Source organism: Callithrix jacchus, chromosome 20 (assembly GCF_049354715.1).
Source record: "Callithrix jacchus isolate 240 chromosome 20, calJac240_pri, whole genome shotgun sequence".
In the NCBI taxonomy this organism is placed as follows: Eukaryota; Metazoa; Chordata; class Mammalia; order Primates; family Cebidae; genus Callithrix; species Callithrix jacchus.
The window spans coordinates 31,447,841-31,464,481 of NC_133521.1; the positions used below are offsets into that span (position 1 = coordinate 31,447,841).

Consider the following 16,641-nt stretch of genomic DNA (forward strand, 5'->3'; position numbering starts at 1 on the left):
TAGGAGTCAAAAGGCAAACCCTCCCTCCCTGTCCCATAAGGTCCCCAAAGCCCCGCAACCTGGGCCCAGCAGCCATACCAGTGGCACCTGCCCATCAGGCCTGACACACCGCTGAATCTCCCTCTCAGTGCCCTGGTAGTAAATGTCCAAAACGAGGCCCTATGTGCGGGGAGAAACAGAGTGAGTGGAGCGGGCAGGAAGGGATCTGGAAGGAGGGCACAGCCACAGGTGGCAGCAAGGGCGTCCTCCAAAGGAAAGCTGAGGATGCAAGTCTGGCAGTCGCTGGTGTTCTCAGGGGGCCTGAGATTTCTACTCCGTGATGGCAGAGGGCAGGCTTTAAATGTCTTTGCAGCCCTGAGCCCAGGCATCGAGACAGGGCAGGCAGTCAGTGTGAAATGTATTTTTGGTGAGAGTAAGGGAGCACCGGCGCCATTATTACAGAGGAAACTCGCTGGATTCAGGGGCATGCGAGAAAATCCAGGATGAGAGGCTGCCCAGTGACGGGGGAAGGCTGAAGGCTGCCCCGGCCGGCTCCGCTGCCCGCAGGGGCACTACCTGGGGGTCAGTGAGGTAGACGCCATGATTCCGAGCGTAGGCCGGGCTCCCTGGGAGGGCGATCACTCTGGCTCCCCGGAAGCTGTCCCAGCTGATCCCTGTGGGGTGGGGCAGTCAGGAGGCTCCCAGGGGCCTCCACCCAAGGCAGGGAGTCCCCCTCCAGGAGGAAGCCAGAGCCCAGGGCTGGGGCACCTGGGCACCTCTAAAAGGGAAATATGGTTTCCAAGCCAAATGGACATTCCCCTGGGAGAATGCCCACCCTCCTCTCCCAGAGTCCTTCCGCAGAGCCCTGTGGGCAGAAGGGGCAGGACTGCTTCTGTCCGTCCTACAGACAGGCAGACTGAGGCAAGGCAGGAGAACCCCCGCCTTCTCAGGGCTTCATTCTCCACACCCTCCAGCTACCCTTCTAACAGGGCAGCAGGGCAGGCCCAGAGGCAGGGTGGGCGACAAAGGCAGAGCTGGCTTCTTGCTGTGGCTGAGACGAGGGAAGGTGGTCCCAGGGAGTCTCAGGCTCACCGGGATTTTCAGGAACAGACAGCAGCATGTCGGTGCTGCAGACCCACACGCCTGGCGGGGAGCCCGGGCCCAGCTGCAGAGACAGAGAACACAGCTGGTGCCTGGCCCAGCCCTTCACCTGCCCCTCCTTGCCCTGGGATACTGTGCTGTTGACATAACAGGGGCCTCCAAGACCTGGTCTGCCCCCACCCTCTGTCCAGCCTGGCGCTACAATGCCCCCCATGTGGCCAAGACTAATTTTTTGTTGTTGTTGAGACAAGGTCACCCAGGCTGGAGTGCAATGGTGCGATCATACCTCACTGCAGCCTCAAACTCCTGGGCTCAAGTGATCTTCCTGCCTCAGCCTCATGAGTAACTGGGACTACAGGTGCATGCCACCATGGCCAGCTAATTTTTTTTTTTAATTTTTGTAGAGGTGAGGTCTTACTGCATTGCCCAGGCTGGTCTTGAACTCTTGACCTCACGTGATCCTCCCACCTTGGCCTCCCAAAGTGCTGAAATTTCAGGCATGAGCCACTGCCCCCAGACAGAATTAACTTCTTGAAGCTCTTAACTAACACTAGGCACTCTCAAAACCATTCCTACTGGGGTCCCCAGCTAAGCCAGTATAGGTTATAGCTGGGGGAACAGTGGGAAGGAAGTGGCTCTATTTAGGATGAGGCCCCACAGGCCACCGCCCAGCCTCACCCGATAGGTCATGATGTCCAGCAGACTGTCCAGGTTGCAGACCAAGGCTTCCACAGGGGCCTGGGGGTTCTCCACAGGGAGGCAGGTGAAGGCCCTGCCACAGTCCTCAAAGGGGAAGTCTCGGCCCTGGAAGCAGGAGAACTGGTTAGGAAACCCAAGATCCACAGAGCCCAAAGCCACCTCAACAGCTGAGCAAGCAGAAAGCCATCCAGGGCAGGGCTGATAAAAAATGTTCCCTTGGCCGGGTGCAGTGGCTCAAGCCTGTAATCCCAGCACTTTAAGAGGCCAAGGCGGGTGGATCATGAGGTCAAGAGATCGAGACCATCCTGGTCAACATGGTGAAACCCCGTCTCTACTAAAAATCAAAAAATTAGTTGGGCATGGTAGCACGAGCCTGTAATCCCAGCTACTCAGGAGGCTGAGGCAGGAGAATTGCTTGAACCCAGGAGGCGGAGGTTGCGGTGAGCCGAGATCGCCCCACTGCACTCCAGCCTGGGTAACAAGAGCCAAACTCTGTCTCAAAAAAAAGAAAGTTCTCTTGATATTTTCTCTTTCAATATTTTTTTAGTTATGTTATGCATTGCATTGCAATTTTTTAGATGGAGTCTTGCTCTGTTGCCCAGGCTGGAGTGCAATGGTGCAATATCCGCTCACTGCAACCTCCGCTTCCTGGGTTCAAGCAATTCTCCTGCCTCAATCTCCCAAATAGCTGGAACTATAGGCGTGCACTACCACATCAGGATAATTTTTGTATTTTTAGTAGAGATGGGGTTTCAGCATGTTGGTCAAGCTAGTCTCAAACTCCTGACCTCAAGTGATCTGCCTACCTTGGCCTCCCAAATTCCTGAGATTACAGTTGTGTGCCACTGAGACTACAGGCACACGCCCCCATGCCTAGCTAATTTTTTTTTTTTTTTTTTTGAGACGGAGTTTCGCTCTTGTTACCCAGGATGGAGTGCAATGGCTCAATCTTGGCTCACCGCAACCTCCGCCTCCTGGGTTCAGGCAATTCTCCTGCCTCAGCCTCCTGAGTAGCTGGGATTACAGGCACGCGCCACCATGCCCAGCTAATTTTTTGTGTTTTTTTTTTTAGTAGAGATGGAGTTTCACCATGTTGACCAGGATGGTCTCGATCTCTTGACCTCGTGACCCACCCGCCTTTGCCTCCCAAAATGCTGGGATTACAGGAGTGAGCCACCACGCCCTGCCCTAATTTTTTATATTTTTAGTAGAGATGGGGTTTCACTATGCTGGCCAGGCTGGTCTCAAACTCCTGACCTCATAATCTGCCTGCCTCGGCCTCCCAAAGTGCTGGGATTACAGACGTAAGCTACTGCACCCAGCCTATATTTTTGTTTTTTGAGACAAAGTCACCCAGGCTGGAGTGCAGTGGTGTGATAACTCACTGCAACCTCAACCTCCCAGGCACAAGTGATCCTCCCCTATCAGCCTCCTGAGTAACTGAAACTACAGGCATGCACCACCACGGAAGCTAATTTTTGTATTTTTTATAGAGACAGGTTTTCACCATGCTGTCCAGGCTGGTCTCAATATACTGGGCTCAAGATATCCTTCCATCTCAGCCTCCCAAAGTGCTGAGATTACAGGCATGAGCCACCACGCCTGGCCCTTGATAGACCTTTTAATCTAATATTCTGCTGGAAGGATATGTGGTATATATTTAGCCAGTTCCCTTTTTTTTTTTGGGAGCAGGAGTCTCGCTCTATCGCCCAGGCTGGAGTGTAGTAGTGCAATCTCAGCTCACTGCAATTCCGCCTCCTGGTTCAAGCAATTCTCCTGCCTCAGCCGCCTGAGTAGCTGGGATTATAGGCACCCACCACCACACCCGGCAATTATTTTATATTTTTAGAAGAGACAGGGTTTTACCATGTTGGCCAAGCTGGTCTTGAACTCCTGAACTCAGGTGATCCACCTGCCTTGGCCTCCCAAAGTGCTGGGATTACAGGCATGAGCCACTGCACCTGGCCAGTTCCCAATTTCTGAATGTTTAGATTGACTCTGAATCTTCCAGATTTACACCTTGCACACACTGTGGCAGAACACCCCTGAAGTCCTGCCCAACTCCAAGAACTGCAGTTCCAGCCTTCTCCTTGGCCCCTGCCCCGAAGTTCATTTACCATGTGCAGAATGAGGATCCAGGCCGAGTGCAGGACATCAGACGTGACCACCTGCAGGAGCAGGAAAGCCCTGTGAACAGAGGCCTGAGGCAAATGCTCCCTAGAGGATGGCAGGCACCCTCAAATCCAGAGAGAGACCCCAACACAAATTTACTCAGGTACCCAAGGGACAAAAGGCAAGGTCAAACCAATGGCCACAGGCAGGCAAGGGGCAGCCCTCGTCCCTCCTGGATAAGGGAACCCAGGGCCCTCCACCTGGGCCACCTTCTTGTTGCCTGGTTTGTTGTTGTTGTTGTTTGGGGACAGGGTCTCACTCTGTCACCCAGTCTGGAGTGCAGTGGGATGATCCCAGCTCACTGCAGCCTCAATCTCTTAGGCTCAAGCAAGCCTCCCACCTCAAAACTAGCTGGGACTACTGGCGTGCACCACCACGCCTGGCTACCTGTTAAATTTTTTTTATCTGGTTTTTTTTTTTTTTTTTGAGGCAGAATCTTGCTCTGTCGCCCAGGCTGGAGTGCAATGGCCCAATCTCAGCTCACTGCAACTTCCGCCTCCTGGGTTCAAGCAATTCTCCTGCCTCAGAATTGCTGAGATTACAGTGATTAGCTGGGATTATAGGCGTGTGCCACCAGGCCTGGCTAATTTTTGTATTTTTAGTAGAGATGGGGTTTCACCATGTGGGCCAATCTGGTCTCGAACTTCTGATCTCAGGTGATCTGCCCACCTCGGCCTCCCAAAGTGCTGGGATTACAGGCATGAGCCACCGCACCCGGCCTCTGCTGCCTGTTTTGAAGGGGAGGTTACAGGCCACAGCTTGGGGCTAGATGGGTGACGCAGCGGAGTCAGCTCCGCTGGTCCTCTCCTCTGCTAGTGCCATCTCCCTCTGCAGAGCACGTCCACACCTGTGCCCAACCTCACACTCCACACAAGGGTGCTATGCAGACAGGGTGACTGGGCAAAGTGGCTGGGTGCATGGGAGACATGGGATCAGTGGGGATGCTGACTCACATGCCCTGCCCAAAGCAGGCGGCCACATCTCAGTTCCAGTGAACAGTTAGGTGCCATGTGGGAATGATAGCCCAGGCTGGCAAGACCTTTGAAAGTTTAGAGAAGCCAGAAAGCCTCACTTTGAGATATTTGCTTCAACTCTCTAAAAACAGTGCAAAAGCTGGCCCTGCCTTCCACCCTCACCTGGATGGCAAGGCAGAGATGAATCCGCCCAATTTACAGAAACAAAAACTGAAGCTAATGATGAAGCCAAAGCTGAATTGGCCAGGGAGATGGAGCCAGAGGAGCCAGGAATCTTGGAAATGACCTGGTTCTAGTAGGGACATGGACCAGGGAGGTGGCCCTGGTAAGCACTCACGGTGAAGCCTGCCCGGGCACTCAGGTGTTCAGCAGCCACCAGCAGGGCATTGAGGGTGGCTCCTCCGCTGCCCACACGCTTCTCTGGGTCCTCCACAGCCAGTAACAGCGTCCCAGCAGGGATCTGCTCCCGTTTCTGCCGCACCTCCAGTTCTAAGGTCGGAAGAGACGCTGAGACCTGCCCCCCAGCTCAGTGTCCTGGCCTGAAGCACCTGAGCGAGCCTACTGATCGTCAGTGTTTGATCATCCTTGACTTAACTTTCCATGTAGGAGGCCATTAGATCTTCACCCAACTCGGTGAGAGAAGTCCTATTACTCCCATCTTACAGATGAGAACCCTGGGGCACAAGGAAATGACATGACACATAAGCATGTCATGGCTAGGGAGAAGGTGATCTGGGTTTGAACCCAGGTCTGCCTGGCACCTAGGGTTGGAAGGACATAGCCAGGAAGGGGAGGGGGTTCTCCATTAGGAGCTTTGTGGGAAGGGGGAGTCCCCTACCTCTCTGGAAGACCTGGACACTGTCCTTGTACTGGCAGGTCAGGATGACGACTGTCCAATCAACTCCTTTTGGCTGCTCCATTCTGGCCAAGCGGAGAGGCTTCCTGAGACAGCAAGATGGGTAGATGTAACTATTTTTTAAGCTGGCATAAGTAAAATTAATTATTTTTGTATACAATTCTATGATTTTAACATGTGTATAGGTTCTTGTTGGTATCACCACTATCTGCACTCCAAAAAAACTTCCTCATACACTCTCTCCTCCACCCCTAATCCCTGACAACCACTGATCTGCTCTCTAAAGCTATAGTTTCATCTACTTAAAAAATGTCGGCCAGGCATGGTGGCTTACACCTGTAATCCTAGCACTTTGGGAGGCTGAGGTGGGCAGTTCACAAGGTCAGGAGATCAAGACCATCCTGGGCAACATGATGGAACTCCGCCTCTACTAAAAAAATACAAAAATCATCTGGGCATGGTGGCACATGCCTATAGTCCCAGCAACTCAGGAGGCTGAGGCAAAAGAATCACTTGAACCCTGGAGGCAGAGGCTGCAGTGAGCTGAGATCGCGCCACTGCACTCCAACCTAGTCAAAGAGCGAGACTCCGTCTCAAAATAAAAGTAATTAATTAATTAATTAATCAGAGCCACTTGGACTGAGCTAATCCACTCTAGACAGTAGTTAAGGTGCTGTGATTTTTTTTTTATCCTGACAACACCCTTACACCCTCCAAGATAAACATTATTATCTCCACTTTACAGAGGCCAGTAGACACTAGAGTCGAAGTTGTAACATACCTGGGTCTTTTGGATTCTTATTCAAGTGACGGTGATAATGATATCTGGTCCCAAGCAAAGGCACTGAAAGACAGCAAGAGGCCAGGCGTGGCAGCTCACACCTGTAATCCCAGCACTTTGGGAGGCTGAGGCAGGTGGACCACTTGAGCCCAAGAGTTTGAGACCAGCCTCAACAACATGGCAAAACCCCATCTCTACCAAACACACACACACACACACACACACACAAACACACACACACACACACACACACATACACACACACACACAAATTAGCCAGGCATAGTGAGTGTGCCTATAGTCCCAGCTACTCAGGAGGCTGAGACAGGAGGATCACTTCAGCCCTGGGGGCAGAGGTTGCAGTAAGCTGGTGTCATTGCTTTGTCTGGGTGACAAAGCCAGACCCTGTCTGGAAACAAGAAAAGACAGCAAGAAAGAAATCCCTGAAATGCCTGGGGCACAGGTGGCTCACATCCACAATGGAACTTTGGGAGGCACTTTGGGAGGCCAAGGCAGGCAGATCACTTGAGGTCACGAGTTCAAGACCAGCTTGGCCAACATGGCAAAACCCCATCTCTGTTAAAAGTACAAAAATTAACCAGGTGTAGTGACATGTGCCTGTAGTCCCAGCTACTCAGGAGGCCGAGGCAAGAAAATCACTTGAACCCAGGAGGCAGAGGCTGCAGTGAGTGAAGATAGCGCCACTGCACTCCAGCCTAGGCAACACAACAAGACTCTGTCTCAAGAAAAAAAAAGAAAGAAGGCCAGGCACGATAGCTCACACCTGTAATCCTAGCACTTTGGAAGGCTGAGGTGGGTGGATCACTTGAGGTCAGGAGTTCGAAACCACCCTAGCCAACATGGTGTAACCATGACTCTACTAAAAATACATAAAAACTAGCTGGGCATGGTAGCAGGCACCTGTAATCCCAGCTACCCCAGAGGCTGAGGCAGGAGAATTGCTTGAACCTGGGAGGCAGAGGCTAGAGTGAGCTGAGATCACGCCATTGCACTCTAGCCTGGGCAATAAAAGTGAAACAATGTCCTAAAAAAAAAAAAAAAAAAAAAAAAAAAGAGGCTGGGCAGGGCGGCTCATGCCTGTAATCTTAGCACTTTGGGAGGCCGAGGCAGGTAGATCACGAGGTCAGGAGTTCAACACCAGCCTGGCCAAGATGGTGAAACCCTGTCTTTACTAAAAATACAAAAATTAGCCAGGTGTGGTGATGGGCACTTGTAATCCCCAGCTACTCGGGAGGCTGAGACAGAGAACTGCTTCAACCCACGAGGTGGATGTTGCAATGAGCCAAGATCATGCCACTGCACTCTGGCTGACAGGGTGAGATTCCATCTCAAAAATAAAAATTTATGCTTTTTTTGTTTTTTTTTCCTTTTTGTGGAGAACGGGGTCTTGCTATATGCCCAGGCAGGTCTCGAACTCCTGAGCTCAAGCTATCCTCCTGCCTCTGCCTCCCTAAGAGCTGGGATTATAGGCATGAGCCACAGCACCTGGCAAAAATAAAAATCAAAAAAAAGAAAGAAAAGAAAGAAATGCGCTAAATAAAGTTCAATGGCCCAGAAGGTCTGAGCCCAGTCTTCATCTCAACATAGTGATGGAGAGACATGAGCAGGTGACAGATCACGGCCAGAGTGGTGAGGGTATCCCTTCCTAATGGCAGGAGCAGAGGAACAGTCCTGGGCTAAGTATCAGTCCCATAAGGCTCTGACTCCATCCCTACCTGTTCCTGTATGATCCTGGACAAGTTACTTAACCTCTCTAAGACTCAGTTTCCTAATCTGAAAATTATGGTCAAAGATACCAACCTCCCAGGACTGTTTTCAGCATCAAATACAAGGTAAAGTATATGACACACAATGAGTGACAGATCTTTCCAGCCAGACAAGGAAGCAGGAGAGTTTAACCTGTCCCTGAAGGAGGGACTGGAAGCTCTCAAATATTCTGTGAGTTCAAGATCGCCCTGAAGAAGAAAACAATCAGGGAAGCCATGGGGAAATCAAGCAAGGCTGAGGGGTTGATTTCCTGAGGGATTAATGCAAAAGGTAAAATGAGATAGGGAGCTAACACATATGGAGTGCTTTTTTCAGGCATTATGCCAAAGGCACTTCAGCATTACTTCACATGAACCACCCAGCAGCCCTAAGAATTGACTCTTATCTCACAGAAGCTCTGGATAAGGAAACCACAGTTTCAAAAGCAGAAACGTAGCTTTAGGTTGGTACAAAAATAGTACCGGCAGGCTAGGTTTTTGTTTTGTTTTTGAGAAACAGAGTCTGGCTCTGGCACCAAAGGGTGGAATGCAGAGACATGATCACAGCTCACTGCAGCCTCAAACTCCTGGGCTCCAGTGATCCTCTCATCTCAGCCTCCCAAGTAGCTGGGACTATAGGCATGAGTCCCGCTAATTTTTTATTTTTTGTTGAGATGGGGTCTGGCTTTGTTGCCCAGGCTGACCTACAACTCCGACTCAAGTAATCCTCCCCTTGGGCCTTCCAAAGGGTTAGGATTACAGGTGTGAGCTACCATGCCTGGCTTTTTTTTGGGGGGAGGGGGGACAGAATTCCACTCTTTTCATCCAGGCTGGAACGCAGTGGTGCGATCTTGCCATTGAGGTGGCTCATGCCTGTAATCCCAACACTTTGGGAGGCCGAGGCAGACAGATCACGAGGACAGGAGTTCAAGACCAGCCTGGCCAACATGGGAAACGCTGTCTCTACTAAAAATACAAAAATTAGCCAGGCGTGGTGGCGGGTGCCAGCAATCCCAGTTGCTTAGGAGGCTGAGTCCAGAGAATCGCTTGAAATTGGAAAACAGAGGTTGCAGTGAGCGGAGATCGCGCCACCACACACCAGCAGGCGCGAAGGAGCAAAACTCCGCCTCAAAAAAAGAAAAATAAATGTTTTAGTCTCCTCAGCCCCACGATGTCCAAGACTGGGATAGGGTGGGGGAGCCAGAGACAGAATAAAATATAAAGAATTCTTCATATGTACCTTTTGAAGAGAGGTGGGTCAGGGACTGCACATTTTAGAACTTTAAAGAGGAAAAAAATGGTTCACGGAGTATTTGCTGCCTTCTGAATAACAGACCGAAAGAAGTTAATTAGGAGTAAAATCGTGTTGTAAATTAACCAACAACATATCACTGAGATTCGTGCATAATACTGACCCCTGGCCGGGTAAACTGAGGCAAGAGACGCGGCCTCAAAGCAAATTCAGAGCAGCGCCGGCATCCCGGGCCCCACCTGTTTCAGGACGAGGATCCTCTGGGGCCCGCATCCCTCCCGGTCCCAGCCGCCCGCAGGTCCCGCCGCACCAGACGGGTCGCGGGGATACCCTAGAAGAACCAGGCCAAGGGGACGCGGTAGCGCAGAAGCCCCTGTGGGCTCCCCGGGTGGCGCAGACTTCCCGGGGACTCTTCCCTGTCAAGACCCCGGGCAGCTCGCGGCTCAGCTCGGTGCTACCCGTCAGGGAGGGTGCACCGGGAAGCCGCGGGGGCAAAGGGGCGCTGCGGGGACCCTCGCGGACAGACGTACCTGCCGCGGCCCGGTGCTCGGCGGAGCGGGCTCTTTAACGCGAGGCTGCGCGACCCTCGCGGCGAACACTGGGAAATGTAGTTTAACCTCTGCGTCCGCCTGGCCGGATCCCCGCCCGGCAAACGACACGCTCGGTGCCACCGCACGGGCTAGCGAGGATGGTCGGGGCAGCGCTTTCCTGAAGGGCAGCGGGGCTGCGATTGAGAAGGGAGGTGGGGAGAGGGCCGTTCCTGTACCCTCGAAACTACAACTCCCAAAAGACCGATGCGCCTTAAAGACACAGGCCCCTTTTCTGAGACTCAGGGATCCAAGTAATATGTTGCTTTTTTGTTATTTGTTTGTTTGTTTTCTGGCTTGGGATTTTTTTTTTCTTTAACCTCTTTGGCCAGGACCCAGAGCTGCCGTTTTCCTCGGGAGAAAAATCACACTTTGCCCAAGTGGAAGCAGCTACATTGGATTTGCAGTTAGAAGAAATTGCGCTGGTTTCCTCACGTGGGTCCTTTAGGAAGAAACTTTCCAACTCCGTAGTGGGCAGGGGATCTGCAGAGATTTGGGGAAAGTTGTGAATGGCAGCATTGATTGTCATGGCTGAAAACTGCAAAAACTCCGAGTGTCTCTCTCTAAGGTACTATGTGAAAGGAAAATGAATCTCAGGACCCCAAAGTCACTAAGCCAAAGGGAAAAGTCAATCTGGGGCCTTCATCATGCAAACCTACCTCCCATTTTATTCCTTAATAAGATGACTACAAAGATAAAACGCTAGACATGGCCTGGCCCTCACAATTTGCCCACTAGGAAATTCCTTCTGGACCCCAAGATCTGTACCTTCAAACAGTTCTGTGGAATTTCACCCTGACAGTGTAAAGTGATAGCTTATCTTCACAGGTGCTGGACTGGCAGAACTCAAAGTTATCTCTCTGCTCACCTGAGACAAATGCATATCTCATTGCTTCTTCTGCCCTATGTTTATTTTTTATTTTGTAAAAATGCAAATTCACTGAACTAGATGAATGCATAAATGACTATTCCTCTACTCCCCTCTCACATGTGAAAGGTTGATCAAAGACTCAGAAAAGGCAGAGCACAGTGGCTCACATCTGTAATCCCAGCACTTTGGGAGGCCAAGGTGGGCAGATCACCTTTGAGACCAGCCTGACCAACAGGGAGAAACCCGGTCTCTACTAAAAATACAAAAAAGTAGCCAGGCATAGTAGGCTGAGGCAGGAGAATCCCTTGAACCTGGGAGGTGGAGGTTGTGGTGAACTGAGATTGTGCCATTGCACTCCAGCCTGGGCAACAAGAGTGAAACTCGGTCTCAGAAAAAAAAAAAAGTTGGGTGTGGTGGCTCACACCTGTAATCCCAGCACTTTGGGAGGCCGAGGCAGGAGAACTGCCTGAACCCAGGAGGCGGAGGTTGCGGTGAGCCAAGATTGCGCCATTGCACTCCAGCCTGGGTAACAAGAGCAAAACTCCGTCTCAAAAAAAAAAAAGAATGTACTTTCCAAATCTGTCGTTAATAAGGAGCCTAAGGCTGGGTACAAGGGCTCACACCTGTAGTCCAACACTTTGGAAGGCCAAGGTGGGAGGATCGCTTGAGCTCGCGAGTTTGAGACTAGCCTGGGCAACATAGCAAGGCCCCATCTCTGAAATATATATAAATTAGGGGTGGGTGTGGTAGCTCATGCCTGTAATCCCAAAACTTTGGGAGGCTGAGGCAGGCAGAACACTGAGGGTCAGGAATTCAAGATCAGCCTGGCCAATTTTTTTGTTGTTGTTGTTTTGAGACAGTCTCACTCTGTTGCTCAAGCTAGAGTGCATTGATGCGATCTCTGCTCACTGCAACCTCCACCTCCCAGGTTCAAGCGATTCTCCTGCCTCAGCCTCCCGAGTAGCTGGGATTACAGGCATGTGCCACCATGCCCAGCTAATTTTTGTATTTTTAGTAGAGATGGGGAGTTCACTATGTTCAGGCTGGTCTTGAACTCCTGACCTCAGGTGATCCACCGGCCTTGGCCTCTCAAAGTGCTGGGATTACAAGCGTGAGCCACCATGCCCAGCCAGTGGTCAATTTTTAAACACAAAAATTATCCAGGCATGGTGGTGGGTGCCTGTAATCCAGTGACTTGGGACTGAGGCAGAAGAGTCCTTTGAAGCCAGGAGGTGGAGACTGCAGTGAGCTGAGATCTTGCCACTACACTCCAGCCTGGGTGACAGAGCAAGACTCTATCTCAAATAATAAAATAAAATATATGTAAATTTTTAAATAACGAGGAGCCTGAGAGGCCCTGTGGTCAGTCACAGTGGAAATGGACCCTGCTCTAACTCTGTAACTATCTGTAAAGTGGGTTAATAATAGTATCAAATGTCCAAGATTGTTGTGAGGGTAGGATAAATACTTGACTCCATAGTAAATGCTCAAAAGGGGTATTAACCATTGCTGGGCGCGGTGGCTCATGCTTGTAATCCCAGCACTTTGGAAGGCCGAGGTGAGCAGATCATGAGGTCAAGAGATAGAGACCATCCTGGCCAACATGGTGAAACTCGTCTGTACTAAAAATACAAAAATTAGCTCAGCGTGGTGGCACACACCTGTAGTCCCAGCTATGCAGGAGGTTGAGGCAGAGAATCACTTGAACCCAGGAGGCAGAGATTACAGTGAGCCGAGATTGTGCCACTGTACTCCAGCCTGGGCAACAGAGTGAGAGTGAGACTTGGTCTCAAAAAATATATATATATATATATTAACCATTATGATTACTGTCGTTGTTCCCATCCTGCTCCATTAGGCAGGGTGTTTGGTTTGTTCACCACTGTATCCTCAGGCCCTAGATCAGTGCTGAGGACATGGTAGGTGGTTAGAAACAATGGGTTGAATGAATGAAGAGCAATCTCCTGCTCAGCTCCCCACACTCTCTCCTTCCCTCAGTCTTCCCACTGGAGTCATCCCCCGTCTTCACTTGGCCCAGGTCTTATCCTCCTTCTCCCACTTCAATGCCTGCTCTTTCTTCTGTGAACCCAGGAGGCCTCCAGGGAGGTGATGAGCTGCCTCCCACTGCTGCTGTTCTCAGCAATGCAGGGCCTGGGCTCCGCAGTAAAGTAGGAGGCAGGGAAGCCTGCAACTGCAGCTGTGGCAGGAGCTCAAAAAAACAATGTGCCCCCAAGGAGCTCAGAGGCAAAGGGCTCCACCCTACCTCCTAGGGCAGTATGGTTGGCAGAGGAGACGTAGCTTCCAGGCTGCTCTGGCATCTCCATGCCTGAGAAGCAAAGATACACAAGGAAGGTTTTTAGTAAAATGAAGCCCTAAGTGCAGCAGTAGATACAAAACTGTGTAGCTTTCTGCGCTGTACATGGTCTCACCGTCTGGGGTACACAGAGCCATGACACACAAACACACACACACACGTTCTGGGGTACACAGAGCCATGAACCACTCTCTCTCTCTCTTTCTCTCTGTTATAAAATAGAGCACAGTCGGCTGGGTGTGGTGGCTCATGCCTGTAATCCCAGCACTTTGGAAGGCTGAGGCAGGCAGATCACAAGGTCAGGAGTTCGAGACCAGCCTGGACAATAGTGAAACGCTGTCTCTGCTAAAAATGAAAAAATTAGCTGGGCAAGGTGGCACGTGCTGGTAATCCCAGCCACTCAGGAGAATCGCTTGAACCTGGGAGACAAAAGATAACAGTGAGACAAGATTGTGCCACTGCACTCCAGCCAGGGCGACACAGTGAGACTCCATTTCAAAAAATTGATAAATAAAATAAAATAAAAATAAAGTAGAGCAGAGTTAAATCCACGGATTACACTTAGACAGATCCTCCCAGCCCTCATCACTTTCTTCTTTTCTTTTTCTTTTTTCTCTCTTTTGAGACAGGGTCTTACTCTGTCACTCAGTTTGGAGTGCCATGGTGCAATCACAGCTCACAGCAACCTTGAACGCCAAGGCTCAAGCGATTCTCCTGACTGAGCCTCCCAAGTAGCTGGGTCTATAGGTTGTGTCCCACCACACAGGGTCTTGCTGTGTTGCCAAAGCTGGTCTCAAACTCCTGGGTTCCAGCAATCCTCCTGCCTTGGCTTCCCCAAAGTGCTGGGATTACAGGGATGAGCAACCACACTCAGCCCTTTAAAAACAATATTTTTTTCTTACATGGCAGAGATTGGGTCTCACTACATTGCTCAGGCCCATCCTTTTTTTTTTTTTTTTTTTTTTTGAGATGGAGTCTCACTCTGTCACTCCGGCTAGAGTGCAGTGGCACAATCTCGGCTCACTGCAACATCCACCTCCTGAATTCAAGTGATTCTCCTGCCTCACCCTCCTGAGTAGCAGGGATTACAGGCATGCACCACCACGCCTGGCTAATTTTTGTATTTTTAGCAGAAATGGGGTTTCACCATGCTGGCCAGGCTGGTCTTGAACTCCTGACCTCAGGTGATACACCTGCTTCAGCCTCCCAAACTTCTGGGATAACAGGGATGAGCCACGACTCTCGACCTCCAGGCTGGTCTTGAACTTCTGGGCTCAAGTGATCCTCCCACCTTGGGCTCCAAAGGTGCTGGAATTACTAGTGTGAGCCACCATATCTGTCCTCTCATCACTTTCTAACTGTGTCAGCAAGCCACTCAACCTCTTTTAGGCCAGCTTCTTTATCTGTGAGATTATTATAAAATTTACCAGATCGGGTACGGTGGCTCATGCCTGTAATCCCAGCACTTTGGGAAGCTGAGGTGAGTGGATTACCTGAGGTCAGGAGTTTGGGACCAACGTGGCCAACATGGTGAAGCCCCCATCTCTACTAAAAATAGAAAAATTAGCCGGGCGTGGTGGCATACACCTGTAATCCCAGCTACCCAGGAGGCTGAGACAAGAGAATCACTGCAACCAGGGGATGGGGAGGGGTGGGGCAGAGGCTACAGTGAGCCGAGATTTCACCACTGCATTGCAGCCTGGGAGACAGAGCAAGACTCTGCCTCAAAAAAAAAAAAGAATTTATCGAATTACATTGTTGGGAGGGTTTAGTGAGCTAATGAACATAAAGGGTTTGGCGCAGTGCCTAGTACAGGGTAGGCATCCAACCTCCTTATTGTTAAACAAATGACATATTGCCAGAATGTGAGGGTCCAGGTCTGGGAGAGAGGCCTTCTTGGAGAAGGTGAAATCTTCGGGCCCCTGATGAGCTGTGTAGCTATTACTGGTAGCAGGAATTCCCTCTAGGAGCCAGGACAGTTCACAAGGATATCTTAGGTGGCTCCCTAGATGCAGAGCCTGAGACAGGAATTCTTATGTAAGCAATTTATTGGGGGAGTAGGGAAAGCAAGATAGGGCAGGAAAAGAAACCAAGTAAAGATACGCGTTCACTTAACTCTAGCCTCAATGTGATTGGACAGGGAGCTCTGGAACATAAAATGCAATCGAGGCTGGGCACAGTGGCTCATGCCCGTAATCCCAGCACTTTGGGATGCCGAGATGGGTGGATCACCTGAGGTCAGAGGTTCGAGACCAGCCTGACCAACATGGTAAAAACCTGTCTCTACTAAAAATACAAAAAATTAGCTGAGCGTGGTGGCACATGCCTGTAATCCCAGCTACTCAGGAGGCTGAGGCAGGAGAATTGCCTGAACCTGGGAGGTGGAGGTTTCAGTGAGCCAACATGGTCCCACTGCATTCCAGCCTGAGCCATAAGAGCAAAAACTCCATCTCAAAAAAAAAAATAAATAAATAAATACACAAAAATAAAAAGTAGCCGAGCATGGTGGCATATGCCTGTAATCCCAGCTTCATGAGAGGCTGAGGCAGGAGAATGGCTTGAACCCAGAAGGCAGAGATTGCAGTGAGACAAGACTGCGCCACTGCACTCCAGCCTGGGCAGCAGAGTAAGACTCTGTAACCAAAAAAAGGCAGTTCCTCTTCCTTTTGGAGCAGGAAGATAGAAAGAAAAAAAAAAGAAAGAAAGAAAAAGAAAAAGAAAAGTGAAGAAAAAAATAAGAAAAAAAAAAAAAGGCAGTTCCTTGACACTGGAGAAATAAAACTAAAAAAGTAAAAAAGGCCGGGCACAGTGGCTCACACCCGTAATGCCAGCACTTTGAGAGGTCGGGGATTTGAGACCAGCCTAATCAACATGGAGAAACCCTGTCTCCACTAAAAACACAAAAATTAGCCAGGTGTGGTAGTGGGCACCTGTAATTCCACCTACTTGGGAGGCTGAGGAAGGAGAATCACTTGAACCCAGGAGGCAAAGATTGCAGTGAGCCAAGATTGCACCACTGCATTCCAACCTGGGGAATAGAGCAAGACTCAATCAAAAAAGAAAAGAAAAGAGAAGGGTAGAAAGAGGAAGGAAGGAAAGGAGGGAGAGAGTGGGTGAGGGAGGGAGGGAAGAGAGGGAAGGAGGGAGGGGTGGAGGGAGGGAAGGAAGGAAGGAAGGGAAGGAGGGAGTGAAGGAAAGGCAAGTTCCCTACTTTACAATAATTTATAGTTTATTATCTAGTAAAGTGGTATGAACAAGTGGTATGAACCATGATGCTGGGCGAGGTGGC

The 16,641-nt window shown here is 50.4% G+C and overlaps 1 protein-coding gene across 9 annotated transcripts in view; it reads right to left on the minus strand.

The window, feature by feature from the left end:
• The window catches only part of FCSK (fucose kinase), a 45,370-nt gene that overhangs the window by 11,830 nt on the left and 16,899 nt on the right, over window positions 1-16,641 (minus strand). The window contains exons 1-11 of one of the 9 annotated variants that reach the window (XM_078357708.1): window positions 10,111-10,168; window positions 9,744-9,819; window positions 9,569-9,651; window positions 6,563-6,625; window positions 5,764-5,867; window positions 5,263-5,414; window positions 3,897-3,947; window positions 1,759-1,884; window positions 1,072-1,144; window positions 556-653; window positions 79-159 (exon numbers count right to left, since the gene is read on the minus strand). In XM_078357708.1, coding sequence (XP_078213834.1) covers window positions 79-159; window positions 556-653; window positions 1,072-1,144; window positions 1,759-1,884; window positions 3,897-3,947; window positions 5,263-5,414; window positions 5,764-5,845 — 663 coding nt within the window. In that variant the 5' untranslated portion in view covers window positions 5,846-5,867; window positions 6,563-6,625; window positions 9,569-9,651; window positions 9,744-9,819; window positions 10,111-10,168. Of the gene's footprint in view, window positions 1-78; window positions 160-555; window positions 654-1,071; window positions 1,145-1,758; window positions 1,885-3,896; window positions 3,948-5,262; window positions 5,415-5,763; window positions 5,868-6,562; window positions 6,626-9,568; window positions 9,652-9,743; window positions 9,912-10,110; window positions 10,169-16,641 lie in introns of those variants that run through there. The other 8 variants (XM_035282203.3, XM_078357709.1, XM_078357707.1 and 5 more) reach the window with 8 other exon arrangements.